The sequence below is a fragment of the Drosophila sechellia genome, chromosome 2L (assembly GCF_004382195.2).
Source record: "Drosophila sechellia strain sech25 chromosome 2L, ASM438219v1, whole genome shotgun sequence".
NCBI lineage: Eukaryota > Metazoa > Arthropoda > Insecta > Diptera > Drosophilidae > Drosophila > Drosophila sechellia.
The window spans coordinates 10,540,137-10,551,957 of record NC_045949.1 but is presented as its reverse complement, the minus strand read 5'-3'; the positions used below and the strand labels follow the sequence as shown (position 1 = coordinate 10,551,957).

Sequence of the window (11,821 nt, the reverse complement as noted above, 5' to 3'; positions counted from 1 at the left end):
ACACTCGGCCGCAAAGTGGTCTTTCAGGTGCTATCTGGTTCATATTAATAGCCTGAACGTAAAAAATTAACAATTACCAGTCTTTGAAGATTGAAGAGTCATTTACAAATTGACGCCGCTGCTGTGCATTTTTTTTGGTTTCATATTTTTCCATTTTGCGTAAGACGATCAAAAGAAAGAGAAGCAGTTAGTGGCTATATTACAGCAAATCATCTGCGCCTGATTTGCTTGCAAAAAAATATTTAATTATCAGTATTGCGAATTGGCTCGTATCTCCGTAAGTGCTTACATATTTTTGTAGTAATAAATAAGGAGAAACAAAAATCATCAGTGATGCAATCAGGAGGCTTTCGATCTTGATGAGTAACATTATAGAGAAATATAATCGGTTAGTTTCAACGAACACACTGAAATTGAAATTTAAAAATTCCGCTTAGTAGTAACGGTTGATAATAATCCGATAAGGCATTTCTTTAAGAGCACACCGATAGTAATGCGATAACTTTTTATTCCGGCATGCGCTATGGCCTTTTTTAGTGCTTTCGCGTGTATTTGTTGCATTTACCATAGTTCGTTTGAAAACACGCTTCTTTTCAATATTATTTAACACAAGAATATCCCGAAGGAAGAACCTCTAGCTTAGCGGTCAACAACTGGTGCCACCTACAGGAGTTAAATCATAAACGTCGTAAACAGACGCGGGAACACCCCAATCCCTATCCAGCCAAAAAGAAACGCACGTGGGCCAGTAGATGGATGTGGATAACGGCGAGGGGCAGGTGCAGGTGCACCTGAAGACCAAGCAAGAGCAGTGAGTGTCCATCCAGAATCTCTACCAGTATGCGATATTAATAAAGATACCCTTTGCCAGATATGCCGTGCCGGATGTGCCGTACGCCATCGATGGCACCGTCACCACCGTAGAGCTAAACACATTCGTGAACGCACTATTGCGCCAGAAAGATGGCTCTTCCGACACGGACTTCGACTTCTTGGTGTTCGATGAGTACCTGCGAGGCCGGCTGTGCGATCACCTGCGCGAGAAGGCCATCAGTTTCGAGGACGCCATCGAGATCGAGTATGTGGAGCGGTTCCCGGCGCCAGAGCCACAGGATTGCCTGCTGCACGACGACTGGGTGTCCGCGGTAAAGGCCAGAGGAAAGTGGATCCTTTCTGGGTGCTATGACAACTCCCTGAATCTGTGGACCAACAAGGGCAAGCACATTCTCACTATTTCTGGGCACACGGCGCCCATCAAGGCGGTGGACTGGATATCGCTGGACGAGGAGACGGGACGCTTTGTGTCCACCTCGCAGGACCAGACTGCCATGCTGTGGAAGTGGAACGTGGGCTCAAACGCGGTGGACTGTGTCTCCGTGTGCAAGGGCCACGAGCGAGGCGTCGACAGTGTCAGCGTGAGTCCGGATGGCCTGAGATTTGCCACTGGCTCTTGGGACACGATGTTGAAGGTGTGGTCAGCAGAGCTGGACGATGGAGTCGAGGGGAGCTCGAAGCGGATGAAGGAGAGCGGTGTGAGAGTGAGTAGTCTTTCCATTTATATTTAGACTTGTACTCACCTTTACAATTCCTTTCAGACCCCCAAAATTACGCTGCAGGGACATCGTGAGAGCGTATCAGCCGTGCAGTGGATGGATGCCACCACTCTGCTAACTGGCAGCTGGGATTACACACTCAAGGTGTGGGATCTGAGCCTAGAGGGCATCAAAACCGAAATATCCACCAACAAGTCCATATTCGATGCGAGCTACTCAAAGCTGAATCGCCTGATACTGACGGCTTCGGCGGACAAGAATCTGCGGCTCTATGATCCCAGGACAAACCGTATGATCTGATACCCGAATACTACCAATGAACTTCCACCTTACCAATGTAATTTTGATCTTTCAGAGGGATCAGTGGTAAGGAATACTTACCTGGGACATAATGCCTGGGTGCAGACTGTCATGTGGTCCACCACGGAGGAGTTCCTATTTGTCTCCGGCGCTTATGACAACCAGAACAAGCTGTGGGACTGCAGGAGTCCCAAGGCCCCACTGTACGATCTTCTGGGTCACGGCGATAAGGTCCTAGACATTGACTGGTCCAATCCCAAGTACATTGTATCCGGTGGTGTCGACAACACGGTGCGCGTATTCAAATCTCGCAAGGCGCTAGCGGAAGATACGGAGACGAAGTAATCCCAAAACTTCTAAACTTTTTTATAAATACAAAACTAGTTTAAACTTTAAAGTAAATATTGGAAAATATTACATTTGGTATGTTATACTTAAATTAGCGAAGAGGGTGAAGCAGAGAATTTTAAAAATGTATTATACATGCAGTAAATATTCTTTTATCTAATTCAATAGTTGAATATTTTTTTGATGGGAACCGCTTGTGAGCAGCCAGAGTGCTAGAAAGTGCAAAAGAGGGTTGCCAGAAGCCGAACATCGATAGCTAGCTAGGGATGGGCGGCCAGCGCGAGCACCTAGAGACGGACCCGGACCGATAGCTGGCTACAAACATACAAATTATCGAGTTTCTAACAAAGATAAAGTCGGCTCTGCGTCGCCTCGTAATTTGCCAACTGTAATTTAGCGAAATAATAGCGATCGCGACCGTGAGCCGTCGAGGAGTTGGAGCGCCCACACTGCCACCCACCGAGGACGCCAGCGGAACAGCCGTGCACCAACTGCGAAGGCCGTGTGCGCGAGAGTGCGAGCGAGAGGGCAGCAGGCGACACAGGGAGAATCATTTTCGCAAGTGTTGTGATAGAAAAAAGTGAAAGAAACTGCGATAGTGAGGTGTGTATAGTGCTTCACGGGCTGGCCCCAAGATAGACCCCACCTAATCGGCGTCCAAATTCCGCGAAATTGTGCAATCGAGCTGCAGGCGGCGGAGACAGCGCCGTCATCATCATCCTCCGCCGTCGGCGGCGGCATTTTGCAAATGTCTGCTGATTGATTTTTTGCGGCATGCAGCACATGCTCTCGAAACTCTGGGGGCAAATGGTTGTCCAGCTATCACCTGATCCCGGTTGGGAGTAGCATCCACTGTCGTGGCAACGAATCCCTGGCAAAATCCACTTTTTACTGTCGGGGGGTTTGCCAAAATGGCCGCTGCCGCTGCTCAATAGAAATGCGTGCGTTTTTGCGAAAAAAGCAAACCCCTGTCATCATAAAGGGGCACAAACTGGGTGGAAAACCAGGTCAAGGACCCTGGGGAAGCCCCGGCCAATATTCGCCGGACTCCACTGGCCTCACTTTTCATATCAAGTACATTCGTACGCACAAATAAAGTGCAGGCAACAAGGGATTTCTCTTTCAAAATAAATGTGAATCCCAAGTAGGCTTTGGCTTCATATTTCACCAGTTTTCTATGGATCTCATAGTCGTTCGTTTATATAAACCATAATCTAACCAAACATCATATATTTCAGTTCGAAGAAGAAACGAGACCAAAAATGTCTTCAACCCCAGCAGCGGGCAGTGCCGGCGAGATGGCCACCTCCAGTGCCACCCCAAATGCTCCCAGTGCACCCAGCACAACGACCAGCAACGTGAGCAATCCCAGCCAGCCGACGTCTGCCGGAACTCCGCAGGCACGTGGTGGCAGGGGCAGCAACGCCAACGGAGGTGCCTCCGGCAGCAATGCCGGTGGCGGAGATGAGCCGCGCAAGGAAGCCAAAACGACGCCCAAGATATCCAAGGCGCTCGGTACCTCGGCCAAGCGCATACAGAAGGAGCTGGCCGAGATCACACTTGACCCACCGCCCAACTGCAGTGCCGGGCCCAAGGGCGACAACCTATACGAGTGGGTATCCACCATACTGGGACCACCCGGATCCGTCTACGAGGGCGGCGTCTTCTTCCTCGACATACACTTCTCGCCGGAGTATCCCTTCAAGCCACCCAAAGTCACGTTCCGCACGCGCATCTATCACTGCAACATCAACAGCCAGGGCGTCATTTGCCTGGACATACTCAAGGACAACTGGTCGCCGGCGCTGACCATATCAAAGGTCTTGCTGTCAATTTGCTCCCTGCTCACAGACTGTAATCCAGGTGAGACTTATTTTGTTGGACTTTGATAAACAGTGTCGTCTTCTCCAGTTCCACTCCAAACATGATCTAATGAGTATATCATGTGTCTTTACAGCCGATCCGCTGGTGGGCAGCATTGCCACGCAATATTTGCAGAATCGTGAGGAGCACGATCGAATTGCGCGTCTTTGGACAAAAAGGTGAGTTGCTGCTAGAAAGCCGAGTAAACAAACATATTAATCTGTCTGCTCGTTTTTCAGGTACGCAACATGATGCGTAAGTTCTGGCATCGTGCATGTACCACGAACCGAAAACTGCAACAACAGAAACGAAAATTCGCATCTTGCAACGGAGAAAGTCTATTTTATAAATATATATTAAAGTACGATAACTACTAAATTAACAGTAACAACTACCGTAACACGAAGAGCAACCGCCAATAGCCAGTCAATCCAATCCAATCCAAATTCAGTCTATATTTATATCAGGTTAATACAGAAGTTGTAAAAACATTTGGAAATTTCTTGTGTTGTATTTTTCGGAAACTAGTTTTGTTTTTAGATCGCTTAGCAACCGAAAACATTGTAACGAGTCACATTCGATGAAAAACTGCATCATGAATTGCACATTGACATATTAAACTATAAACTATTCAACTGCATAATAAATATAAATACAATTAGTTTACATTATATGTGTACAGTGTTAAGTGAAAATGGAGCTAAACAAGTAAAGAGAAAAGCCTATTTTAATGCGTAATGCGTAATATTAATGCAACCAATGTCAGGGCAGTAAACTTCGTAAAAGATGATTTTCATTAAAAAAAAAACTGGCCACAGCAAGGAAAATTCTCAACAACAAAAGACTAAAAACGAAGTGGTAAACGAAAAACGAAATAAATCTATGTATACAAAACTTAAGACAACCTATTCCAAATTCCAAAACAAAATTAAATAAATTTGTGTTATTTATATATAAAATCGGATTCGGTTTGATTTTAATTCGGTTTTTAATGTGATATTTTTAATCGTTCGAAATTTGTTTTTTGGCCAAATACTACCTTTCACTAATAATGACTTTAGACTTGAACATTAAAAAGGCTCCACCACAGCGAAATTTGTTATTTTGAACAAAGGCAATTACGAGTATAATGCTGATATATAAAGCAAAAAAGAAGAAAAAAATCAAGAATATAAATATAAACCAACTTCCTATTATTTTGTAGTTTTAATGACTAAACCAGTCATCGTCGTCACTTCATTGAAAAAACTGAGAACAAGATTTCGTAACAAAATAATTGTAAGTTTTTTTCGTAACCAAAACAAAACTGAAATCGCAAATGGAAAGGAACTTAAATAAAAAATATTATAAAATTATACTTTCGGCTCTTTAATCGGTCTCCAGGTAAGGCAATCGATCAGTTTAAGTTTGTTTTATTTGATATATATTTGTTTATATAAAATACGTTTTTTATTACACAATTAATCGTAAATACATATGTATCCGCACGCCTTCCCGCACGTGGAACAACACAACGAATCTTGGCTAGCCCCCAACCTTATCCGCAGGCATCCGGCTTACAGATACATGCCGTTGACCAGGAAGTCCGCCTCCTGCGAGTAGGGCGTCTTGCCGCCCAGTCGTCGTGCCCTCCGCGTCACCGTTCGCATCCTGCACCCGATGAGAATGGCCAGAGCAGCGGTGACCAGCAGGCCTAGGGTCAGCGAGAGGACCGCCCCGCCAGGTCGCTCCGAGTGACCGTCGTGATCGCGGAACTCCATCGCCAGGTTGTCGTGGATCATCTTGTACTGCTCGTGGACCGGGGAAGCGGGAACGGGCAGGGCTGGAAGGGATCCATCCGGTTGTAGCTTGTTTTGCTCCAGGGCCAGTTCAATGGGATCCTTGGCCGTCTTCGTCTTGACCTTCTTGTGCTTGTGCTGCTTCTGTGGGTTTAAAAATAATGGTTAATGCTAATCTATATTCCTTCATCGGATCTTACCTTTTTTGGTGCCTCCGTGTACGTTTCCTCGTCATAATCATCGTAGTCCCCATCTGCCGCTGCACCCTGATTTTTCCCAGCTACGGGTGCTGCATTTAGAACGGGCAACATGGCTTGCTGCGCAGCTGGCGGAGATTGGATGGCCGGAGCAGCGGCATAGACATGACCAGATTGCTGCGGCATCAGTGACTGCGACTGCTGCACCGGCGACTGTTGCTGCGGAATTAATGGAGTCTGCTGTGGCCACACCACACTCGCTTGCACCTGCTGCTGTTGCTGCTGCTGGCCAGCTGGAGCCTGGAGCTGCGCCTGCTGCTGTGGCATGTAGATTCCGGTGCGTGACATCCCGTACACAGCCTGATTGGCCTCATAGCCGGGCAGCTGGAGCGTTGGAGATTGCCCCTGAACCTTAACCTGCGCTGCTCCCGCCATCTGACCCGGAACCATCTGACCTGGCGACGGCGGTGGCCCCTGTCCGTTTGCCGGCTGCTGCAGCTGGAGGCCGCCTTTGTGGCTGAATATGTGGCTCTGTGCGTCTGCAAGTAAGCGGAGGCGGAGGCGTCACTAGGAAGCATGAAGTGTGTGTCTCCCATTTAACGCACAGCTAATTGAATTAATTAATCGCAGACAGAGGCACTGCACGCACAGGGCACAAACATTCGTAAATCAATTTCGAGCGACGGCAGCTCCCATTTCACACAATGAAAACTGATGGGCTATTTGCGATTTTCCCAGCAGAAAAGCCCCGGAACAAGGGTGCGAGTGTGTCGTGGCCAAGTGGCCATGGCAGTGGGAGGATCATTGCGTGCACTGTGCCGGTCATTTGTGTGCTAATGTCGCACTAGAGCGCCGTTGCCTCCGGGGATCACTTCCCATTCCCTGTCCTCATAAATATTTACTCAGCTTTTAGTTTTCGTCGGGCTGGAGTCCCTGGCTACAACTAATTGCTGCTGGACACTCAATCGACTTTAATTAACAACTTAATGCAACGGGTGCAGTGCAGCGGCTTTGCTTGGGTGTGAGTAGTAAAATAAAAACAATAAATTATATATAAAAAATTAAGAAAAAACCCAACTTATGTTGTTTAGCGTGTAGAATTCTGTGGATTAGTAAGATACCATCAATTGGGAACTACATCGTATATTACAGATGCAAAAGTCTCATTTTCTAATCTTTGTAGTCTTAATAATCATTAGTTCCAATCTTTGACACTTCATCTGGTTTTAATACATCAGCTTCCTAATAATCATGCTAATCTATATTTTAATCTTAACTATATTTTCCTAGACCCGTTATCTATACTAACCCGTGTTGATGATCTCCGCCTGTGGCTGCAATGATTGTTGCTGCTGCTGCAGTTGCTGTTGCTGATGCAGTTGCTGTTGCTGTTGCTGCTGTGGCAGCTGCTGCTGCCCTTCGGCAATCATCTTGCGGTTGGCCCAGGCAGCGGCATCTTCCCGATTGTTCACCATGGGCGGTGGAGGCGGCGGTGGCGGCGGTGGACCCAAAACAATGACATGTTGTGGTTGCTGCTGTTGTTGATGCTGCTGCATCTGCTGGGCCACGACCTGCTGCGTCTGTTGCACGTTCTGCACGGGCACATACTGCGACACCATGGGCTTCACGGGCTCCAAATTGCCGCTGGTCGTGGCCGGTTTTGTGGCTGTCGACAGCACAGTGTTGCACTGAAAATGGAGTTAGCAATTAACGGTTGAGGGAGTGTGTGTATTTGGCTGGAGGTATAAGTGCAACTCACTTCCGGTCCCTCGTCGCTCCCATCCTCGCACTGCGGTATTCCATCGCAGGCATTGTACACCGCGATGCACTCGCCGGAGTGGCAGGTGAACTGGAAGCGTCCACAATGCGCGGCGGGAACTGAAAGTGGTTACGTTAGTTTCTCTAGAGAATATTTCTTAAGCCAAATTGGATAGGCAGACACTTAGCCAAGAAACAGATTGATATAGATGAAAAATTGAAATTATCGTTATAAATGTTTCTCTAAGTTACCAGTCGCATATACCCTCGATTTATATGTAGTACGAGGTATCGAAAGCCCGGCCACAACTCACCACTTTGAGACTGGTAAACTGGCGACTGGCCCACACCCAGACCCACTCCCGTTCCTGTTCCCGATGTGGGAGCCACCATTGCGGCGGTGGAAACAGTGGGCTTGTCGCGCGTTTCCGGCTTCAGCTTCAGGTTGCTCAGCTCCCATTCCTGCTGCGACACATTGTTGCTGTGGATGTGGGGCAGCTGCGGTCGCGGCGTGGTCACCAGCTCACTGACTGGCTTGGGCTGTGGATTCAGCACGGCACTGGTGTAGTTGGCGTGCCTGGTGAACTTGCAGCGGAAATCCTCCGGAGGACCGCACTCGAAGAGATAGCAATAGCCGCCCGCCTTTCGCTCGAAGATGTACACATCGCAGGCGTCCGTCTCGCAGCACAGCCTTTCGCACTCCTCGATGGTGTCCAGCTCGATGCCCTGGAGGTACTTGCCACCAATCGCCTGGGACTCGCCCGTGCGAATAATGGTGTTCTTATGCACGTCAAAGTGGCCTGCGGGCAGAAGACGAAAGAAACTCCAAAAGTTCTTAAATGCTCTTGTGTTAAAGTTTGTGGTCTGCTGTATTACGAGGTTATTATTGAGTTATTATGGTCATAGACTCACAAACAAAAGACTACAACTAATTACCAACCATAAAGTTGGATGTGAGCCTCACCTATGCACACCTCCAGATCCATGCGCTTGCTGAGTCGGTGCTCCGCCGGCGAAGATTGCAGGTACTCCAGGTACTCCACCTGCTCCGCGGTGGCTGCTGCTTCCGCGATGATCAGCAGGAAAGGCAATGCCAAGTTGGCAATCATTATTTCGTTGGCTAATGGTTATTTTTGCGGTTTTTCGATAGCGACTGGGCCTTTTCACTTCGGGCAGCTGGCGGTCACAGTTCACTGGGGGATTCGGGGTTGGAGTGGACGAGAAAGCGAAAGAGGCTGGTCCGAGGGCTTGCCGTGTTTACAATTTGAACACGCCTATTGATTTTTGGCCTTTCTTTGGGATTCGAAAAAGAACAACCACATCACGCGTCACTTCAATTTACACTGGAGCACGCAAATATCACTTTATGATATGCGCTTTTCCATTATTTTGCTGATTATTTTAATTTTTTGCTTGGTTTTTCTCTTGATTTTGTGACAAATACACGATGGCTGGCGAAATGTAAGCCAATGGAAGAGTCGCTCGGAAAACTGGGAAACCCTCCACGCGCAGCTTTTTCACCCCCAGCTACACGGAGCTTTCCTTATCAGCTGTTCGTGGTGGGTGTTTTGGTATCCATAGCTATTCCAACATCCCCCTTACGTTCCACCATATGTTTGAGCTTTCAACCCCAACCTTGGAGGTCCTGTAATTTATTTTTTGTCAATTGGTAACAATAATATCCGGGGATGTCGTTCGCAGCATTCTCTGTGTTTTGAAACCGCAAACGTGGCCCAAACAGAGAGAAAAAATCATTGAAAACTGAGAACATAGAATTGTTAGAATAGATACGTAACTTCATAAATATAATAGAGTTATTCGTACACCTAAAAAATATAAGAATGGAAGATTATATTTTATCTTTTTAACACCAAAAATACGTTTTACCTCTTTCAATTATATTTCATAATTTTGTACTTTTATAAGAGTGAAAGCTTACGCTGAAATTTATAAATTTATAATCTAAGTTTCTATATTTTGCTTTAGCGTGTAACAATGAAAATCGATAAAAGCTTCTACCCTTTACCTACAGATACTTTAATAATTTAAATGCGGCTGTGGGAATGGCAGTAGGTGGTGCTGGTGGTGGTGGTTCACCTTTGTGAAAAGACGATGGTTGATGGAACTCAATTACGGCAGGTTTCATCGCACAAGTTTGTGCGATACCATCCATATGCACACGGCATGTTGATATGCCCATATACGTATGGTTTCATGTCATTAGGACCTCTAATGGCGAGTTGCTAATTGCAGGTCCTGTCGCAGGACTCTGTGCGCTAACAGCACCCTCGACGCATGCGCCGCTCAGTCGAACAGCTTAAAGCCGCTGAAGAGGCAACTTAGGAATGTTAATGAAAATAAAGCGTTAAGCACTCAGCTGCATCCTGCAACCTGCACCCAGTCGCACATTAAAACACCCGGCCGACTTGCTGCACAAAAGCCCAGCGAGCACAAAGGCGGCCGGAGCAGCATGCAACCCCTTTGGGGCAGTTGCAAGACAACAACACAATCACAGTGGCGGCGGCGGTAAGGGTAAGGGGCTGTCGTAAAGGGGAAACAGCATTTGGAGCCATAAAGTGGGCGAAATGCGAAAGTCTGGTAGCAACATAACAAAAAACCATTGCATATTTCACGGAGTCACGTCACCCAAGTGGGCATCCTCGCCACGTATGTGTGTGTGTACATTTGGGGGAGCTTCGAGTGCAAGGTCTGCACTTTATGAGTACCCTGTAATTAATGGCACACAGTTGCTTGAACAGAAAATTCGTTTATAGCAACAAAAATATTTTTCAAAAGCCAGATATAATGGTAATCCAAATATAATTGCTTCATTTTCCGTTAGTAAACACTGGTCACGAGTAAGGTATTAGAAAAATGCAATCCCTGTGCCATTTCCACCCTTTAAAGTGGCACAACTAAGGGAGAATGCCAACAGCTCCGCTTGAATTGCATCTTCAGTTCAGTTTTTGCTCCGCTGCCACTGGCAATGTTAATGCTTTTAATGCAGGAGCAGGGGGCGGGACAGGAAGCAGGGCGTGGCACTCGGGAAGTTGGGGGTTGTGGCATGGTGTTTGGCTGGTGATTGCATCCAACTAAAAAGTGATTTGCATTTATATTTAGCACAGAACTGAAATGGTTGTGGGTCTTTGCCTCTAATTGCTGCAGAAAGAGAGACTTTTTTTTAAAGCAATTATCCGTATACCTTAATCATTTTTCAGTCAAAGTTTTTGTCTGCCACAAAGCATTTGCAGAATGTCGTCCTCGTTCGACGAATTTCCAAGAATATTGCACGAGCTTGCATGACTTGTGGGAGTTTGTGCTTTTCAACTAATAAGGGTTATTGACACAAGTGCACAATGCCCCGGTCGCAATGTGTATGCTTCTTATATCCTGGCATTTGTATCTATTTATTCCTGCACTTCTGCTGCCCAAAGTCTGTGGGCTCCTTCAAATTTATTTGCGTTATCCGAACAACTTATTCGCTCATGTCACAGACGTCGAGACGCCAAAGTTCAATAACATTGAAGTCTAGGGGCACGACAGAAAAATTTAGAAAATCCCCCCGTCACCGCCGGGGGCGCAGCTCCCAAAAACCAAATGACTGCCAGGACTCGTAAAGCATTTCGGACAGAAAGGACATGTGCACGTGCAGCCAGCGAGCTCATAAATTCTCCACATTTAACGAAATGGAAATTTCGCCAGACGAACCACAAAGAAGGCAGCCTGGATGGCCAGATGAGGGATTCTGGCGTTGGGTATGGGAAATGGGCAGTGACAAGACGTGCCGGGACAGGGATCTTCGTCAGTCGCCAGGTGGGCCAAATGTACATACATAAATACTTACCTGATGGTGCTTTGTATTGTTTTCTATGTGGCCTTGCCGCCCAAAAAACGTGTTTTCATTTTTCGCCAGAAAGCTGTTAGTTGCTGCTTCTTTGCCTACTTAATTCCCGCACTTGTGTATAACAAAAGCCAAGGTACTAACACTGTGAATGAATGAATCTAACAGCCTGTTCCAACTAAA

At 46.7% G+C, this 11,821-nt stretch overlaps 3 protein-coding genes across 3 annotated transcripts; 2 read left to right on the top strand and 1 right to left on the bottom strand.

Moving 5' to 3' along the window:
* Window positions 1-574: 574 nt before the first annotated feature.
* On the top strand, window positions 575-2,272 carry LOC6612061 (ribosome biogenesis protein WDR12 homolog). The gene is made up of 4 exons (XM_002036542.2): window positions 575-811; window positions 872-1,538; window positions 1,596-1,842; window positions 1,909-2,272. The coding sequence occupies exons 1-4, from the start codon at window positions 753-755 to the stop codon at window positions 2,196-2,198; spliced, it is 1,263 nt and encodes a 420-aa protein (XP_002036578.1). The 5' UTR covers window positions 575-752; the 3' UTR covers window positions 2,199-2,272.
* A 249-nt stretch (window positions 2,273-2,521) lies between these two features.
* On the top strand, window positions 2,522-5,023 carry LOC6612060 (ubiquitin-conjugating enzyme E2-24 kDa). The gene is made up of 4 exons (XM_002036541.2): window positions 2,522-2,804; window positions 3,440-4,064; window positions 4,159-4,243; window positions 4,304-5,023. Exons 2-4 carry the CDS (start codon window positions 3,464-3,466, stop codon window positions 4,314-4,316), a joined length of 699 nt encoding a protein of 232 aa, XP_002036577.1. The 5' UTR covers window positions 2,522-2,804; window positions 3,440-3,463; the 3' UTR covers window positions 4,317-5,023.
* A 447-nt stretch (window positions 5,024-5,470) lies between these two features.
* On the bottom strand, window positions 5,471-9,302 carry LOC6612059. Its single transcript, XM_002036540.2, has 6 exons — window positions 8,762-9,302; window positions 8,112-8,597; window positions 7,799-7,917; window positions 7,349-7,727; window positions 6,043-6,578; window positions 5,471-5,986 (listed from the first exon to the last, which is right to left on the bottom strand). The coding sequence occupies exons 1-6, from the start codon at window positions 8,904-8,906 to the stop codon at window positions 5,621-5,623; spliced, it is 2,031 nt and encodes a 676-aa protein (XP_002036576.1). The 5' UTR covers window positions 8,907-9,302; the 3' UTR covers window positions 5,471-5,620.
* Window positions 9,303-11,821: the final 2,519 nt, after the last annotated feature.

Bases quoted from the DNA above. Each gene is read 5' to 3' on its own strand.
- LOC6612059 (XM_002036540.2), bottom strand. From the start codon at position 8,906: ATGATTGCCAACTTGGCATTGCCTTTCCTGCTGATCATCGCGGAAGCA. The intron at 7,918-8,111 runs GTGAGTTGTGGC...AACCACTTTCAG, and splicing joins AGTTTACCAGTCTCAAAGTG to TTCCCGCCGCGCATTGTGGA. The intron at 7,728-7,798 runs GTGAGTTGCACT...CTCCATTTTCAG, and splicing joins GGAGCGACGAGGGACCGGAA to TGCAACACTGTGCTGTCGAC.
- LOC6612061 (XM_002036542.2), top strand. From the start codon at position 753: ATGGATGTGGATAACGGCGAGGGGCAGGTGCAGGTGCACCTGAAGACC. The intron at 812-871 runs GTGAGTGTCCAT...ACCCTTTGCCAG, and splicing joins CTGAAGACCAAGCAAGAGCA to ATATGCCGTGCCGGATGTGC. The intron at 1,843-1,908 runs GTATGATCTGAT...TTGATCTTTCAG, and splicing joins CTATGATCCCAGGACAAACC to AGGGATCAGTGGTAAGGAAT.
- LOC6612060 (XM_002036541.2), top strand. From the start codon at position 3,464: ATGTCTTCAACCCCAGCAGCGGGCAGTGCCGGCGAGATGGCCACCTCC. The intron at 4,065-4,158 runs GTGAGACTTATT...GTGTCTTTACAG, and splicing joins GCTCACAGACTGTAATCCAG to CCGATCCGCTGGTGGGCAGC.